At 38.9% G+C, this 18,646-nt stretch overlaps 1 protein-coding gene across 6 annotated transcripts; it reads left to right on the top strand.

Moving 5' to 3' along the window:
- The first annotated feature begins 49 nt into the window (after nt 1-49).
- arl13b (ARF like GTPase 13B) lies at nt 50-18,586 on the top strand. 6 transcript variants are annotated; one of them, XM_089132190.1, is made up of 11 exons: nt 51-362; nt 8,333-8,403; nt 8,499-8,748; nt 10,633-10,738; nt 10,927-11,129; nt 13,925-14,039; nt 14,127-14,280; nt 14,462-14,581; nt 16,888-16,956; nt 17,448-17,512; nt 17,623-18,586. In XM_089132190.1, exons 2-11 carry the CDS (start codon nt 8,349-8,351, stop codon nt 17,662-17,664), a joined length of 1,179 nt encoding a protein of 392 aa, XP_088988316.1. In that variant the 5' UTR covers nt 51-362; nt 8,333-8,348; the 3' UTR covers nt 17,665-18,586. The 6 variants fall into 6 exon arrangements, with proteins under 6 accessions (XP_088988315.1, XP_088988316.1, XP_088988313.1 ...); XM_089132187.1 differs by having other exon boundaries at nt 51-828; XM_089132189.1 differs by lacking the exon at nt 16,888-16,956 and having other exon boundaries at nt 50-828.
- The last annotated feature ends 60 nt before the right edge of the window (nt 18,587-18,646 follow it).

Raw genomic sequence — 18,646 nt, 5'->3', positions numbered from 1 at the left:
AGTCAACTATTTCCAAACTGATATTTTTCGGCCACTTAGATCGAAGCAGTATAGTACGGGTCTCTGTGTACGGATTATAAGCTGTCCTATTACACACATATGTTGAAAGCTTACAAAGAAAGTTTTAATTTAATTATTTTTTCATATGTTACATTATATTCAATTATTTTAAACACTTGGCAACCCCGACCCTCGACGAGCTTGTGGCTGCAGCCATAGCAGCCAGATTCAGCTTGGTCAACAAAGCGGACTGTTAGCAAGCTAACAGTTATCCCCGTTAACGTTACATCTTTTTGCAAAAAAAAAAAAAAGAAACGGTCTAAAATTTAGTGTAAAACATTCACCGGGACGTCTTTGAAACAGTATGTATAACGTTAGTTATTGTATGATTCGATTTTCCATCTAAAGACAGAAGAATGTAATTCAGTTTTCATGAATCGTACAGTAGTTAGCTAACTGGTTAGCCTTCAGTGCGGGTGCATTGATTCGGGTAACGTTAGTGAGTAAAATGAAACTAAACTCTATGGTCAGTTTTGTAAGTGATAATTAAACAATGTAACATAGTTGTCATCTTTAGTTTATTCTTTCCTTATTCTCTGCTATAATGATAAAATAAGATGTCTTTACTCAAATCACAAGATAGGCATATAAAAGACTGATAGCAGATAACGGGTTGATTAAAACACAAAGGAAATACATTAGTCAGGAACTTTAGTAATGTTGGAACTGTCATGAAATAATAAATCCCATTTCAAACACTTCGGGTGAAATGTTCAATCTGATGGCGAACTGTTGCAACTGGTTGAAACGATGGAAAGAACCTGCAAGGTGAGTGTACAACTTTGATCCATTGAGTCTTGACTTAACTGGGCGACTGTCTCTTTTTTGTACATTGTTATTTATTTATAGCAAAAAAAATAATAAAATAAAATCAACATGGCTGATGAAAGTTATGATACACCAAGTACATTTCAAATTGTTACTATTTTGTATTGTAGGGTAAAGTCAAGTCCAATGTGTAGCTTTCAAAATGCATTATTTTATGGAAAAGTATTTATAATGATTGAACACAATGATGGGACATTATTTTCCCTTAGTGATTTAATAATGTATGCATCACAGGAACGTAAAATATCTACAAAATTTCTATCATCATGTGCCCATGCATGTGGATCTAAACCTAAACATTAATATATATATATTGCTAGGTACTTGAGAGATGTTAGGCAGAGTAACAGCTTCTAGTTACCTTTTACTTCATGAACATGTGGCTTCAGAAAATGAACATAATCTTTGAGTGAAATATCACTTTAAAGAAAGTGTACTCAAAGAAAGTGTATTACCAACGTAACCTCGGTTCTTTCTAGAAGAGGGAACGAGTAATATCTTATGCTAGGGGAAAACCTCTTTTCGACAAGATATTGAAGCCAAAATTTATCCTTAATTATGAATTAATGTACAACGCATTGCGGCAGCATGCAGACATAGGCAAGGCGGCTCACGTGCCTATTGGCTGTCCTGCGGCAACTGCAGCAGCCTACCGAAAGAGGCCCTTTGGTGACGGTCCAAAGGGGGCGCCTCACACCCACTGCTTCACACTCCCGCCGAAGCTGGCTTGGTCTAGCCCTATAAATATAGCTCGATGAGCTGATATTACTGTTTTTTTCATCGCCGAAGCAAACCAGAGCATGTTGCAGGCACAGCTAGATACACAGTACTCGTTCCCTATTCTAGAGAGAGCCGAGGTTACGTTAGTAAACGTTCTCTTATGAGAGGTTCTTAGCTCTTTTAGGAAGGGGATGACCAGATAATTTTTCCCCAGTGACAAGACAGTCGCAGATTTTACAGCTACGACAGCTAAAATAGACTTTGAGCGTGGATGGGGTTCTGCCCTTATCCAGCAGCTCTCGAAGGAAGGAGAGCACTTCCGTAACCCTGCGGTCTAGGGGTGAAAAGCCTCGGGCTTTGCACTAGCAAGCAAACACCGACCATATTGAGGTGTAGAGTCGTCTAGTAGACGGCACTATTGGGAGTCTGGGAGGTTTGCGGGACCACAGCTTTTTCCTCAACTGTATTGGCCAAGTGGCAGTGCTCGTCAGCTGCATCAGGACTGGGAACCAAGCTTGGGTTGTCCAGAGCGGAGCCACAAGAAGCACTGAGCATTCGGTTTCCCTGATTCGTTCCAACACTTGAGGCAGGAGCGAAACTGGGGGAAAAGCAGGCAGCGGGGCCGGACGTGGGCTAGCGCATACCTGCTCTTGGAGAAAAACTTCGGACAGTGAGCATTCTCTTGGGACGCAAACAAATCTATCTGTACTCTGCTGAATGTTTCCCACAGCAGAGGGACAGTCTGCGGTGCAGAGACCATTCTCCTGATGGAGTATTGATTCTGATTGACTGTGTCTGGCCCGAAATTCAGGCAACCAGGCACATGTGCTGCTCTCAGTGAGCACAGATTGTGCTGAGCCCAGACAAGGAGGCGCTCCATCAGCTTGTAAAGGCTTTGGGATTTAACTCGGCCCTGGGGATTTATGTAGGCTACCACCGACTGGGTTTTTCAGGGTTGCGAGAGACAATGTACGGGGTGCAAGAGACAGACCGAAGGGTAGGACTGTGTATTGAGAGGTCCACAGAGCTCGCCCAATCCTCACTGTCTGACAGAGCAGCTGGCCTTCTCTACAGATGTAGCTATCTCGTCCTCATTAATGTTGGAAGCAGTGGCTGTTGTCCATCAGTGAGCGACTCGAGTGAAGCTGGCGGGCTAACCGGCTAGCTTTTAAGGGCTGGAGAAGGCTCGGGACCTTACGACGCAGCACTACAGCGGGCGGAAGTGCAGACTCGGTGAAAAAATGCCAGGCGAGTCCTCAGAGTCATCATGGCAATAGCTCACAATGATGGCAGCCGCCGTCAGTGAGCGTGAGAGCTGCATGATCCTTACCCAGGCGGGAAACGCAGATATATATATATATATATATATATAGGGCTAGGCCACGCCCGCTTCATCACCAAAGGGCCTCTGTTGATAGGTTCCTGAAGTTGCCGCAGGACAGCCAATAGGCACGCGAGCCACCTTGTCTGCATGCTGCCACAACGCCTTTTACATTAATTCAAAATTAAGGATAATTTTTGGCTTCGATATCTCATGGAAAAGAGGTTTTAGCTATATTAAACAGTATAAGAGAACCTCTCGTAAGACAAACAAGTATACATCTTTAATGGTTTTCATACATTCTCTGAAAAAGATTTAGAAACCAGTTGGTTAAAAGTAATAATAAATAAATTTAAATTTAAATAACAAGTACATTTATTTGCATGCCAATTGGTTTGATATTTTGCATGGTTATTTTTAGGCGTATTTTGCACACCACATTAGTTTGAAATAATTTATTTTTATATTATTTAAGATTAAGTCAAGTCACTTAATAAGCTTTTCTTTTTCAAGAATTTCATTATTTTAATGAAGCTTTTTCATTTAGCATTTCATCAGGACAAATGTATCATCCTCATTACTTTGCTCCAAAAATATCAAGGTTAATTTTTAATGTAGAAAAAAAACAAAAACATAACAAACACAAAAGAGGTGCATTCAAGTCATCAAAAAAAGGTTAATGAAGGCAACTTTTAACTTTTTGACATAAAAAAATACTTTTTCACTTCACCTAATACTACTTTATTAAGTAGTATGCATAGTTTTTTTTTTTTGATAAGTTAATTGCCAGCATGTCTATTTTTTGTTTTTCATCTAACATTTATATTTTGTTTCATTCAATCTCTATTTTAATTGAGAATATTTCTTTTTTTTTATAATTTTAAAACTGTTAACATAACCGTTTCGCTGGCGACACCAAAGCACTTGTGCCAAGTTACGTTGTTCATTTATGAATACAGTAGATTCATATTTTGTCAGGAAGATGCATTAGCCCTGGTGTCATGTTCAATTTCAGTATTTAAGTCCACTTTCAGAAAGATGCTGTCTGTTGATTAGAGGCCCTACATGCACCTCTCACTATACACGTTGGAACATGACTCACAATCAGGCATAGGCTTAAAGCCAAGCGATTAATATCTGATTACTCACATCACCTGCTGTGCCTGAAACAAGATGCTTGATAAGGCTAAATCTGGGTAAAATGTTCGATCGTACCCAAGAATCAGTCCGTTTAAAGTGGAGATGTCTGGCCCCAAACGTGTCAGTGATGTTATGGTTATGTCTTACTGATGACTAACTAACTGTCTAAGTTATTGTCTTAATTTCATTGGCTGAACGTAGTGTGTCCTCTCGCACCCTGCCACTGATCTTGTTGGGCTAAGTAGAAATCCCCAGCTAATCCCTCAGATACAGAGCTGACAGAGAGGCCAGGAGAGACAAAAGAGAGTGTGTGTGCGTGTGTCAACAAAAACAACCAGAGTCAAGGGAAAGCTAGCTGTCATCTTGATCTATTAGTCTCAATGAAGGCCTCCTGGTTGCAGAGAACTGTCACCTGGATAGTGCGCTTGATGTCCCTGCGGCGCAAGTGCCGCAGTTAAGTATCTGTTTGTGTGTGTGTGTGTGTGTGTTTGGTTGCTGAGGACTTTAGCTTTCTTGTTTGCACCAGTGATGACTGAAAGTTTTGTTTACGCTGCCTGGCCCATGTGTTTGTCTGGCATTTCTTCAGAATTAAGCATAGGCTGATGATGGTGAGCAGAAATCCCATGTAACTTCAAGATATTTGTGTTACTCCACAGATGTCTTTTTATGCCTCTTAAGCCTCCACTGGAAGCCTTGTAGTTTAAACAGCTGTGACTCTACAGTTTTGGACTGCTTATCATTTAATTTATATTTTTGACATAATTTTTATTGGCAAAGGCTACATTATTTTCTTTGTATTTCTGTGTGTTGTATGCTGAATCATCCTTTTTTATCCCTGTGCGCTTTTACTAGTCATGAGATGATGCATTAACGTACAGGCTTAGCTTGCCTTAGCTCACAGCTGTGGGTATATTCATAAGTTAATGTCAAGGATTTTTTTATGTGTCAAAAAGTTAAGTTTATGGAGGCAACTTTAAACAGATTAAATTTCCTTCATGAACGAATTTTGATTACTTGATATGATATATCTTGCTATTTTTTGGGGGCATAAAAAATGTTAGGATGATACATCTTGATATCAAAATGAAAAAGCTTCATATTGAAATTCTTTAAAATACACATTTAAGTTATTTGGCTTAGGCCTAATCTTACATTAAAGCTGCAGTCCGCGGTTTTCCCTCTTTGTCACCATCTCTGTTCGAAATCTGCAATTGCAGTTATTCACGGAATTATCAACTTTACTTGAATTGTACTTCAACACGACACAGTGTGGATGAACACAATGTTTGAGGAGAGTGTGCAGCTGGCAGTCACCATACCGGTGTGGATACTGGTAATCAGATTCACAGATTATTATTTTTGGAAGTATGACCAACATAATAATTTTCATCGGAAAATGTCATCTTATAGGGCCCTATGAAATCTGTTTTATTTTTTCCCAAATTCCGTTTTTTCCGTTTTAATTTTTGGGAATTCTTTTTTTTTTTTTTTACCCTTGACTGTTATTTTAGTCGTAAAACGAGAGTGCTTTTAATTATTAAAATGTACAAATAAAATAGGAATGACCTTAAATTTATTGAGGTAACAGACATTTACTCAGTAGCCTTTTCTGGACAAATACATAATGCCCCATAACACTGCATTCCTCAAATAGCAACAAAATATGGTTATGAGCTTTAAACTGTCCAGTAAAATAAATTATATTAGTTTATATAATTTTAAGTCACACTCTGTCTCTCTCTCGCCCAGTGTTGCTCACAGAGTTCGCTTTTGTCCAATCCGGCGCCTCATAGACAGACGCGGTGTGCACGTTGTGTGTGGGTGTGTGTATGTGAGAGAGACGTGTGAGTGATAGAGAAATACAACTTAAAGAATATGCTACGTGTTTTAAATAGTGTTAAAAAAATGAACGAAACGTAATATGTGGCGGCCGGAGTTGATTTTGTGGCCGCAAATTAGTCAATGTGTGGGAAACACTGCATAAGCCACTTGCGAACTGCTTGGCTCGGCACTGATGGCTTATAGCGTTGAGTTTCTTAACTTTTTGCCCGCAAAAGCAGAGCCGTGGAGTGCCGCTGCGTCATGCTTTCATTGTTTTGATTTCGTCATTGTAGCTGAAATGACGGGTGGGGGGTTGTGATTTGCTTCCCCCGGTCTGCATTTTCACCAGACATACGTTGTTCTCCCACACAAAAACAGAATTTCAAACCAAATGTAAAAATTCCACGAAATACCGCATTAACACAAGATTCCAGATTAATTTGTCAATTATGCTCCGCAATTTTGTCCGCGATTCCGTGATCGTGGAAATCATAGGGCCCTATCTGAACAAGTTAGAAACATCCAATTTTGTTCTGGTTCTGACATTGCAGTAAATCGCGCTGATTAAATCTAACAATCGCTTACCATATCATGCAAAACCATGCAAATTATGTTTTCTTCTCAAATTGTTAATGTTAGCAACATCAGCATTATGTGATTACATGTATTTCCCTTCCGATATTATCCTTGTTTTCGCATGGGTCCGGTTGCAGTCTCTTTTTTTTTCTGTAGCAACTCTGAAGTCTTTTTGCCTTTTACAGCGTGTGAATCTGTTGTCACTGGTGATTGTCGTTTGAACCTTTCTGTATTCGCCATCAAATTGATAAGTTTAATGATACCAAGTGCTGTGAGAAAAGGCTATAAAACCTCCAACATCCTCACATGCAATATAGCCTACTAACCGAGACTCCTTCTTTATGTGCACAGATGTGACGTAATGATGCAAAGACATGCTTGAATCTCCCGCGGAAATTCCTTAATCGCGATTGATGCAACCGGCTTGAACAGCGGTAAAGATAGAGCCCTCAAAACTAGAGCTAAATCCCACGGGGGCACGGATGGCGGCCATAAAGCACACAATCTCCTCGCTCCCCTCAGAAACCTGATCACCAGAGCGTTCTTACAAATCGATTGCTCGTCAACCGGGGAATGAAAAGTAACAAATATCTGCCACACCTTTAACGTGGATGGCAAACTCTCGTTATCCAATCTGTGCTGGAGAAAGCGCAGAACATCTGACATGGGACAGCTACCTGGGTCAACATCGGTTTCCTGGCAATATTTCGTGAACACTCCCAATTTCAGAGCATAGACCGTGAGTGCAGGGTGTCCCACACATTCAAAGTCCCCACAGCATCCACACATGAAGGTTCCACAGCACGGAGCTTGGGTGCCATATCGTGCCATTCGCTTGAGACAGCAGGTCCTTCCTGAGGGGGATTTCCCATGGGGGAGCCACCAATAACCCTCTCAGGTCCGCGAACCAGGGCTGATTTGGCCAGTTCGGGGCCACGAGAATTTTGCATAACACCATAGGCAGAATCTTCACCGGAGGGAACGCATAAAGCCTGGTCCCCGTCCAGCGCAATGTCAGAGAATCCTCCGTCAGAGAGGAGTGGAATAGCGAGAAGAACGCCTGTCAGTGCGTGGTCTCTGTTGTAGCGAACTGGTCGACTTCCGCCCTTACGAACAGATCCCAAATCATTTGCACCGATCCTGGGTGAAGTTTCCACTCTCCTTGAGGAATCCCACTCCTCGAAAGCTCTCCTCTCCAAGATTTAGGAGACCGAGGATGTGCACCGCTCTTATGGAAAGAATGTGACGGTCCGCCCACAACAGGAGACTCGCTGCCTGTATGAACAGAGCTCCGGAGAGCACGCCGTCCTTTTATAAGCCCTTCTGCTGGCGTAGTTCTCGCCATCGTTCAAAAGCTTTGCTACCGATGTAAATTCGGAACTTCGCACATTCTTTATCCGACTCCTTCTTCTTTTTAATATGTTCCTCAGAACGACGTCTCTTTGGTCGTGTGTCGGTAATTTTTCAAACTTCCCTCTGATGCTTCGCTGCTCTCCTTCACACACACACACCCTTCATGTGCACGCGCACTAACCCCCCAGACCCACCCTCAAATACTTCTTGCCAGTGATTGGCTGGAACACTGTTTGTTAGGTTTCGTGGTCCGGGTAAGACATGATTGTTTTTGTTGCCGTTTGTGGAGCCTGTGGTGTCTACAGAGACCGTGTTTTTTTACAGTGTGTTTAGGGGACAGGCAGCTAGCCGATAGTGAGGAGACGTTTGATGTATGTGACAAAAAATGTTTTGGCCCAGCATCGCTTAGAGAACCTTTAACAGAAAAATAATTCTTGTTGGAAAGGCCGTCTTGAACTTTGGGAGGTCTTTGTGATGCATAATAAAAGTGTTGCTATATTTGTGTTCTTGCAGGAAAGTGACTTTAGTAATGGTTGGACTGGACAATGCTGGAAAAACCGCTACAGTCAGAGGAATCCAGGGAGGTAAATATTCACTATAATTTTATTTCCTGTTTCTAATTATTTTTTGTGTTTTCGAGATCCAGGATAATTCTCATAATGTGTAATTTCTGTCATAGAAAGTCCTTTAGATGTAGCCCCTACAGTGGGCTTCTCAAAGGTGGACCTGAAGCAGGGGAAGTTTGAGGTCACAATCTTCGACTTGGGTGGCGGTAAACGTATCCGTGGCATTTGGAAAAACTACTACTCTGAGTCTTATGGGGTAGTGTTTGTTGTGGACTCCAGTGATGTCCAGAGAATCCAAGAAACCAGAGACACAATGGCTGAGGTTCTCCGGCACCCTCGTATTGCAGGCAAACCTGTATTAGTGTGAGTTTTCAGAACTTGACATGTTCTTGTCATTGAATGTGACTTAATGGCTGGAATAAGTACAGATCATTAAACATGGAATGGCTGTCAATAGAATAAAAACAAAGCATTAGACAAAATGAATACATAACACATGTATATCAGCACAATATACAGAAAATTAAAGAAAATATGCAGTGCCATTCAAATATATGTTTAAAGCATCCAATGGGTTCTAAAGGCCATTTCACACTGAGTCCAAAATTTTCGTATGCGTTTTTTCGTGTTCATGATTCAGTGGCTCTGAATTGTCAAAACACCATTCAAACTCCTTTCAAACTGCTTGCTACGGATGCGAAAAAAGCAGAAAATTGAACCCAATTCGATTTTCTTTATGACCGACGAAAGTTTCGGAGGCAGTGTGCAAGCGTGATTGACATAACGTGAGGTCAGATTTATTTTATTTTAAGATAAGATTTTGGACGTGAATTTAGGACTTGGTGTGCAAGGGCCTTAATCGGTTGTTGTGTTATGACATTTAATAATGTTACTCTTTCTAACTAACATAATTAGCAATCACTAAAGCTATAAAGGTGTGGTGACCAAATATTCTTAAAAAATATAGAAACTTGGGCCAGTTTAATCCATCAATCAGGCATCACAGCTGCTAAATGGGTGTGTCTGAATGTGACATTTATGTATCACCGTTATGTATTCAAAAAGAAATGAATTATTACTGGTCTTCAATGATAAATGCAAGTTACTTAAATGCATTTACCCCAGTAAATAATAGGGATTTATACTAATATTGTGCAAAATCTCACTTTACCTAAAGCATATGTACATACTGATGAGATATGCAGATTCATGTTTAGAAAGGAGAAAAGTAAAATACCCCACCTTCACATACTGCATTACGTGTTTAGATATAATGTGGAAAATTAAAAAATAAATGAATTATTACTGGTCTTCAATGTAAAAGGCTTTTGTTCGGGTGACTGGGGTCTTTAATCTTTTTTCCCCCTTGACTTTAGTACTATTCTTGCCTTATGAAGATTTGCATTTTGGAAAACACATCCTAAGTGATGGATTCAGCTTTCTACACCACCCTGTGCATGCCTCTACAGTTTGGCATGGTCCAGCTCCTCTAACAGGCAGTAATACTACCAGACAGAATGATTTCATTTGTACACCTGTAAAAGATCTCTGCACCTTGGGGCTCATCCTAAACAAGCTGTCAGCGTGTGTTTTTCATGCGATTTTCTTCTTGTTATTGCTAGTATTTGGCAATTATACCAACAACATCATGTCAATTCTTTACTATTTTGCTTACTAGCTCTTATATTGATCAGACACACCAAAACTGCTTCAACAAAAAAACGTTATGGAGTTGAGGCTGTGTGGGTAAATGATAAAATAGAAGAGGGCTCAGAATAGAACTCTGGTGAACACCCATTTTTAAATGTTTTCAGCCCTTTCTCATCACCCATGTCTGCCTGACAGAAATAGGAAGGTGTTCAGAGCCAAGACCTAGAGTTTGCTGACGAGCCTGGAGGGTTTGATGAATTTCGAGCCGTAATCATTGAAGAGCACTCTCACATAATTCCTGCCTCTAGCCCATGTTGAATGGGGCGGTGTGCAGAAAATGTGCAATGCATCATCTGTATAACTGTTGGAGCGTTGGACAACTGCAGTGGGTCAAATTAGCTGAGGGAGTGAGCAGTAGATGAAGTCCTTGACTAATAATAGCTTGTTAAGTGTGTTAATAAGTCAAGAGTGCTCAATAACTCAAAGCTAATTATTCAGTCCACCTCAAGTGCAGACCTCAGGCCATTTGTTTGTGACAGCTTACCTTGGAACCTGCACACCTAGTGACCAGCTTGTATTCTTTTGATTGGCTTTCAGACTGGCTAATAAACAGGACCAAGATGGGGCATTGGCTGAGGCAGATATCATCGAGACCCTGTCATTAGAGAAGATTGTCAACGAGAATAAATGCCTCTGTCAGATTGTGAGTTAAAATGTAAAAAGTTTACATTAACCAGAGACCAGTTTGAGTTTGTAATTAATGTGAAAATGAGTGAGGAAATTTGCTTTATTTATATTTTTATATTTACAATTCAACAAATTACTAATTACTAGAAATGTTACAAAACAATCATATAAAACTGAACTAAACGTTGTTTCTTCTGATCTTAGGAGCCCTGTTCTGCTGTGCTTGGTTATGGTAAGAAGGTTGACAAATCCATCAAGAATGGCCTTAACTGGCTCCTGAATAACATTGCCAAGGACTACGAGGCAATTTCAGAGCGTGTGCAAAGAGATACAGCAGAGCAGAAGGCTCAGGAAGAACAAGACAAGAAGGAAAGAGCAGAAAGAGTTCGGCGGATCAGAGAGGAGAGGTCAGTGAGCTAACAAGACTTTTCACATGTGTTGTCATGCTAATCCCCATTTTGCAGATATGTCAGCAGTTGCATAGTCATTAAAGGTAAAGTTCACTTTGAAATTAATTTTTGATATGTTTTAGCTTACCTCAAGGGCATCCAAGATGTAGGTGTCTTTGTTTCCACAGCAATTTCAATTTTGACATTTTTTGGTCAAACCGTTGTTGTCTGTCAGTCATACACTGGAGGTTAAGGGGGTCCTCCCTCGGTTCACCTCAAAGAGCATGCACAGAGAACTCAAAATTAAACATGATTTAATGACTTGTGAATGTAAGTACACACTGATGGCCTAAGACACGAAACGAGCGGTTTGTGTGAGAAAACGAACAGTATTTATATAGTTTTTACCTCTTGTTAACAGCCGTCGAACTGATCTGAATCAGATGTCCAACTGAAGCGAACTGAACCGTCTCCAGACGTTACGCCGGAAGTGAACTAAACACATTTAGATATATCGCAATATTGCGATTTCCCGTATATCTAAATATGTTTGGGTAAAACTTCCGAAATCTCCGTGTAAACAATGCGTGACGTAGACGCGCGAGAGATCACTTCCGGCGGAACGTCTGGAGACGGTTCAGTTGGACATCTGATTCAGATCAGTTCGACGGCTGTTTGTTAACAAGAGGTAAAAACTATATAAATACTGTTGGTTTTCTCACACAAACCACTCTTTTCGTGTCTTAGGCCATCAGTGTGTACTTACATTCACGAGTCTTTAAATCATGTTTAATTTTGACTTCTCTCTGCATGCTCTTTGAGGTGGACCCCCTAAACCTGCATTATATGACTGACAGACAACACCGGTTTGAACGAAAAATGTCAAAATTGAAAATACTGTGAAAACAAAGACACCTACATTTTGGGTGCCCTTGAGGTAAGCTAAAACATATCAAAAATTAATTTCAAAGTGAACTATCCCTTTAAAAATAGTTTAAGAATAAATTTAGTTTAGTTCAGAAATTAGTTCATATCAACTAAGCTGGTTTTATTTTCTTTTATATTCAAATATATATTCATAGTTAGTCTAACTGTGTTTTTCTTTGTTTTACTGCAGAGTTACTACTTAGTAACTACTACTACTAGTTAAGTCAACATAAAATGAAAATATACCCTGTTTAATGCATCTCATAGATTTTACTGTGGATGATTTATCCATGTATTTTTTGTTGTTGTTGTTGTTGTTGTTCTTGTAATGTTTAATCTAAACTCAATCTTCCTCCATGCAAGTGACAGACTTTTCTCTCTGGTCACATGCCAGACTTTTCCAAACTTTTGGTCCGCTTAAACCCTGCCCCTTGAACAGTGGGCAAGCTCTCATTAGCCGTGTTTCCACTGTTGGGCCAAATACAAGTGTGCTAGTGCGTACCAAGGTCAGGCACAGTTTTTTGGCCCACTGAATTCCTTGGTCCAGAGTGGGCCAACAAGGGTTTGAGCAGTGGTTATTAACAGAGGCGACGTTTGAGAGTCAACACCGCTGATCATTTCTCATGTTTCCACGTCAGGCTAACAGCTAACCTCAACATTAAAGACATTCACAATAATTTTCAGCTCAAAACGCACTTTCAGACACCACAGGGAGTGTGTGAAATAAGTTCTGATTGTATTCTGATGGGGATTCTGATCACAGTATGAAGCAGAAATATTTTATATGTGATACTAAAAGCTACTTATTTTAACTATTGTCATAATATAAATACAGATATGATTAAAGAAATTGCCTGCCAATGCTTGAAGAAGTTAAACAAAGCATGCATGGTTTATGGTTATAATCATGTATTTATCAGTCTCTTCCCTGTGCCTTTGTTGACACCGGACTTCTGCGTCCACATAAAATACATAAAATACATTTACTCCAGTTAACTCATACAACTCATAACTCCTGCTTTCTCTCTGTGAGCTCCATCTGTTGGTCTGACTGAAGGGATAATAGTATAGTGAGATGGGAGAGATCGCTCAAACATCCTCAAGATCGCACAATTTCATGGACAATTAATAGAAATCCTAATTTTTCAATAAATTGAGGCAGGTGTAACTGAATAAGTATGTGTGTTCACTTTTTATGTGAAATAATGATATGCTGTTTGAGTCAGCATGTTTGATGTGCACTCCCGATCTAGTTAGTTTTTAGTCTGCTAGCTTCCCTGGTGAAACGGTGGGGTTGTGTGATGTTTTTCTATGCAGGCATGTTAAGGGTGGGTTAAGGGTAGCATTGCGGGGCTACTGGCCCTATAGTGGAAACATAGCTTGATTTTGGCCTCGGCACGCTGTTAACTTTGGCTCCCACTGGCCCCTCAGTGGAAAAGCAGCTATTCATTTGAGTGCAACACAAAATCCAATCAACAGCCAAATAATTGAACCAAGTCCTACATTCTTGCTTGTATTTGAAATGAGAGAATTATACCAACATCTCCATGTCAGATTCTCTTCCGTCTCATCACTCTTAGCGATCAGGTCCATCAAAACTGCGTATACAGCAAAAAACACAGTTGAGTTTAAAGTAAACTGAATAAGCAAGGCCTCAGAACTGTGTGTGTAAAGAGAGAATGGAAGAGTACCAAGGACAGAACCCTGGGGAACACCCATTTTTAAATGGCTGCTGATGATATTTGGAGCCTCTAACCACATTTTTTTATGATAATCTGTTACCCTCATGTGTACACTGAAGAAAATATCTGTCTACTTGTTTTATTATGACTTTAAATTGTTCAAAATGCAAACAACAGTTTAATGAAGATGTTTTGCTCTGACAGAGACAGACAGGAGCGAGAGGAGGCTGAGCGAGAAGGAAGGACACTGAAAGAGGATGAGGTAGATGATATCAACATGCCCAACCCATTCCAGCCAATAAACAATGTTCTTACTGAGGTTAGTTGTCACATTGTTTCTTTTAATACACAAGTTGGATGAAATCATTAAGATGCAAAAAATACTCACTTTATATAAAAATCCCAGTTTGAAGACAAATTAATTCAAGAGCAAGAGATGCAAAGACAAAGAGAAGAGGCCCAGCAGAACAGTGTGCAAGAACAGAGAGTCTTTCAAGATGAGGACGAGGAGGAGGATGAAGAAGAGAGCGAGAGACAGACCCCAGAGAGTACAGAATCAGGTAGGACCTCTAATTTCCTCAAAGGGTCTCCATTATGCTGAGAGTAAAAAATGAAAATTTTTATTTTTGTTTTGTCAGTTCATTTCAAATACATGCTTTTACTATTATGACATATGAGAAACATTTTTGCCTCTGAAATCACTTTAAAACAAACCGCAATGTATCTGTCACCTTTAATCAGGAGCAGTGGACCAGACCAAAAACAAAACTAGGAAATTGCGATTGAAACGCAAGCATAGAGTTGACCCTCTTAGAGTGGAAGAAGCAGCAGCCAAAAGCCCCACCCCTACTCCCCTACCAGGTAAGAATGCCTCTTTTACTGGTAGTTACAGATATGAACAATGAACAAATAATTGATCAAATCAATAAAAATGGTTTACCAAGGTTTTTTGCACTATGAACCTTTGTCAAACAAAAACAACATATATGAAGAGTTTGGTTCCAAAACGCGATAAACGCCATTTTAAAAAAAAATGAGTTACTGCAAAAATCTGACTTTTCAATACCGACCAGATACAAAACAATGTTTAATTTTACGTAAAATGGGATATCCGCCGTGTTATTATGAAATGTTTTCTCCCTTTCTTTCCAAACCGCGACAAACGCCAGTCTCCCTTTTCTGCAAAATGCCACATATCCGCTAAACCAATCACAACGCACCATTCCACGCAATGTAAACAGTAACTGCAGCGCTTTAACTAACCCGGCTTCCTAGGTTTTCTCTATTTTGTCCTTTCAATCAACAAACAAACAAAAAAATGAATAATTTTGACAGCATTGGTGAACCTGCGGAGGGTAAGGCATCCTGCATGGGTAAACGTGACATCGAAATCGAATCATTTACGTGAGGAAGAAGATGGACTCGGGAGGAGGAAATGCCGGCTGTTGTTTGTTCTCACACGACAGCATCAAACTTCTGTCACGCTGACACACTGACCCCCAGAGGATCTTTTGGAAAACTTTCAGTTGTTTTAACGAAAACCGAGCAGGACCAAGCCAGTTTACAGCTGATCGCCGTCAAAAAAGTTCAGTGGCGACGTCCCAAGGTTGACAACAGCGATATCGTTAGATCATGCTTAATAAATCATAATTCATGATGATGTGCTCGTCTTAGTTAATGTTTTAATTAAGGTTTTGTTCATCCATGAAGTCATGAATGAAAAACGTTGAACTGTTAAAAAAAAAAAAAACGTTGATAGTTCCTGATGATATTAATATGAATTAATGCATAATTCATTTATCCACGAATTCATGATAATTCATGACATGAACCCTTAAAGTGTTACCGAATATTGTTATATTAAAGCAATGGATTTATAGTATGCACAAGAAATTCAATGTGTATAAAATTTTATTTTGATTAATTGCATTTAAAAAAAAAAATTATTGGATTTATTAAGCATAGAAGTGTACAAGCATAGGAGGAGCACTTTATATGTTTCATGTGTCCAAGTTGCCATGCCAAGTGCTTTTATGAAGTGCTTGTTCTGTTCAATGTGGTTGAGAGGTTTCACAAAGACATGTCTTACATGTTACTGTTGTACTATTATATACTCCATGTTACTGTTATACTTTTATAATACTCCAATAATGCAAGTATTTCCATTTTAGAGAGAATAAATACAGATAAGTTGCATTGGTCACACTTTTTTATTACGTTCAGAAATAATGTAAAACATTGATGAATAAAACCAAATATTTACAAACATTATATTTTCTATAATCATGTATTTAGTTCCTTTCACTCCACAACAAATCCTTTAAATGTAACAATATTCAGAACAGAACAAGAATGAAAAATATAAGAATAAAACACACATAAATTAAAGTGTCAGTCATTATAAACAACATTTGTTATAAATGACTGATAAACTGAAATAAACTGAAACTACTAGTACAGTATGTGGGAAATGCTTAAGCTCACCTACCTTTCTCATTAGGCATAAATCCATGTTTTGTGAACTTGATGTTCATTGTATTTAATAAGTCACAGCATGTTTAGGTTAATTAAAAGCATGTGACTTGTATTCTGGAAAATACAGTAATTTAAATACGTATTTATTTAAAATCCAATCCATAGCACAAGTAATATTTTTATAGAAATAATACATTTAATGGAATACTAGAAAATAAAGAGTAGTCTCTTTACTTGCCTCTTAACAAAAGAAAAGTTTCAAAAGAAGAAGCATAGCAGCATAGCTTGTTTTTCTGTATTGTGGCATACATCAGATTAAATAGATTATTCAAAAGGGTAAAAATGTGGAGTGGGGTTCAATTTATCGGTCTTTGATTGGATGGAGTCTGGACGTACAGCATATGTCACCAGAGAGAAGTCTTTCAAGTGGAAGATTGAGTTATGACATTTTGATTTAAAACTATTAGATAAAAAAAAAAATCATTGCAGTGGTGAATGTTTCTAGGATTACAACAGACTTCTGGAAAGTCAGAGAAACTCTCTTCTATCATTTGCTAAACATTAATTTTCATTGTCAAATGCGTGTGCAAAATAACCACTGATTTGTCCTAGTTTTCCCTTTTGTTTCTTCATTTTAATTAAATATATTTAAACCTAACAGCTAATCATTTGACTTTTTTTCTTGGTTTTAGTTGGATGGGCTACTCCCAAAGTTTCTAGGCTCCCCAAACTTGAGCCTCTTGGAGATACAAGTCATTCTGGTAATTGTTAGTTCATTGCATCTGTTCCATCTCCGGCATGCGCATCACTAACATTTTTTTTTCCCCTCGTTCTGTTTCCTAACCATGTAAGTGTCTCCCATAATTCTGTCTTTAAAGCTTTGTTTTCTCTCCATCCACACAGCAAGCCTCAGCCACATCCTTCCTGTACAGTCATCTGTCATCAGCCAACAGAAATACCTCAACCATCCACTTTAATATTGTACCTAACAAATGCTACTTGCATAATCTCCCTAACAACTTGCTTCCTGCACTGTATCTAATGTATGCCATTTATTTTCCTGACGCTTGCAGGAAACATTTTGAATCCTCCATATAATGTTCTATGTCGTCTTTTGAGCATCCAGTGACATTTTAATCTAGGAATTGAATGATGTAGCTTGTAGTCCGTTGAAATTAGTTGATCCTTGATTTTAAAAAATGGACATTGCTGACCTAATTTTTTTTCTTCCATGACTCTCTTTCATTGGCAGATTTCTATGGCAAACCTCTCCCACCTGTAGCAATTAGGCAGAGGCCGAACAGCGATACTCATGATGTAATTTCCTAACACTACCTTTCGCACCCTCTCCCTCCCATCCTCCTTGCTGGTTCACAGTTCTTAAGGGTCCCAACCAATCAAAGTATTGTTTTGTTCTTATCTTCAAGCACGGGCAGTGTAGTAATCTACGCGGATGTAATTCCCCATAAGCGAGGAATTGATACCCAATCGGCATACCCAGATGGATCACATGAACTCAACCAACCAATGACTGATGGTCATCGGAAGCTGTTTCCTGGCCAGTGTTTGAGATGAAGGGACGTGGACATTCACTGTTAGACATATTCGTATAATGTTCTTATTTCTGTAGTTTAATCAAAATACTTAAATTCAGTATTAACAGACATTTCCATGTTACAGACCTATTTTTTAAGAGAATTGAAAAATATGTAAATATATAAAAGTTTAAATTTGTGTACTTGAAATTGTAAAAACATGTTCTTTATGGTCCATTTGCATATATTAAGCTCGTGTGCATATGAAATGTGCTGTTCATTTCGACACAGTTTGCCTTTAAAATATCAGAAAATATCTACTTTTTTTTTCTTCTCAGCAGCATCTATAAGTTTATACACTACGCTGTCTTAATTTTGAGAACAACATTCATACTCTCAAATAGCACCAGCAACAGATAAAGAGATCTTGATTAATGTATTATGACATATACTGTAAAAACATGCTTTCATATTTATTTTATGCTATTGCGATTTTTATAATTTACATTGTTGGATGTTTTGTTTTGTATTTTACCCCACACATGAGAACTTCTGTCTATCATCCAGTTTGCTCTGCTTGCAGTACCTGCGCCTTTTGCAACCCGTTTACATTTAGTATGAATGACAAAGAAAGAGAGAAAGTTTATTCTGTTAATTTTCACTATCACTCAACACATTTCCGTGTTATTATTACAACTGTTTGATAATGCACACATTTGCACAACTGTTAGCGGCGCCTTCTGCTGGCACATGCCGTAACTACACCATCACGGTTTTGTTCATTAAAACAAAGAGAGTTGAACTATTTCGATGCTTTCTGTATAATTCATGGAAAAAATAAAAATGCCTATACTTATAGTTTTTTTTTTTCACGCAAGGATAATATTTAAAAAAATATATAAAGGGAAATATGTTG

This window comes from Pimephales promelas, chromosome 6 (genome assembly GCF_988280905.1).
Source record: "Pimephales promelas chromosome 6, fPimPro1.hap1.1, whole genome shotgun sequence".
Classification (NCBI taxonomy): Eukaryota; Metazoa; Chordata; class Actinopteri; order Cypriniformes; family Leuciscidae; genus Pimephales; species Pimephales promelas.
Note: the sequence above shows the minus strand (reverse complement) of the source record. Positions and strands in the feature narration are given on the sequence as shown.

Coding starts and splice junctions, on each gene's coding strand:
- arl13b (XM_089132187.1), top strand. CDS start 770: ATGTTCAATCTGATGGCGAACTGTTGCAACTGGTTGAAACGATGGAAA. Junction 14,040..14,126: donor TAAACAATGTTCTTACTGAG/GTTAGTTGTCAC, acceptor TAAAAATCCCAG/TTTGAAGACAAATTAATTCA. Junction 16,957..17,447: donor TGGAGATACAAGTCATTCTG/GTAATTGTTAGT, acceptor TTTCATTGGCAG/ATTTCTATGGCAAACCTCTC.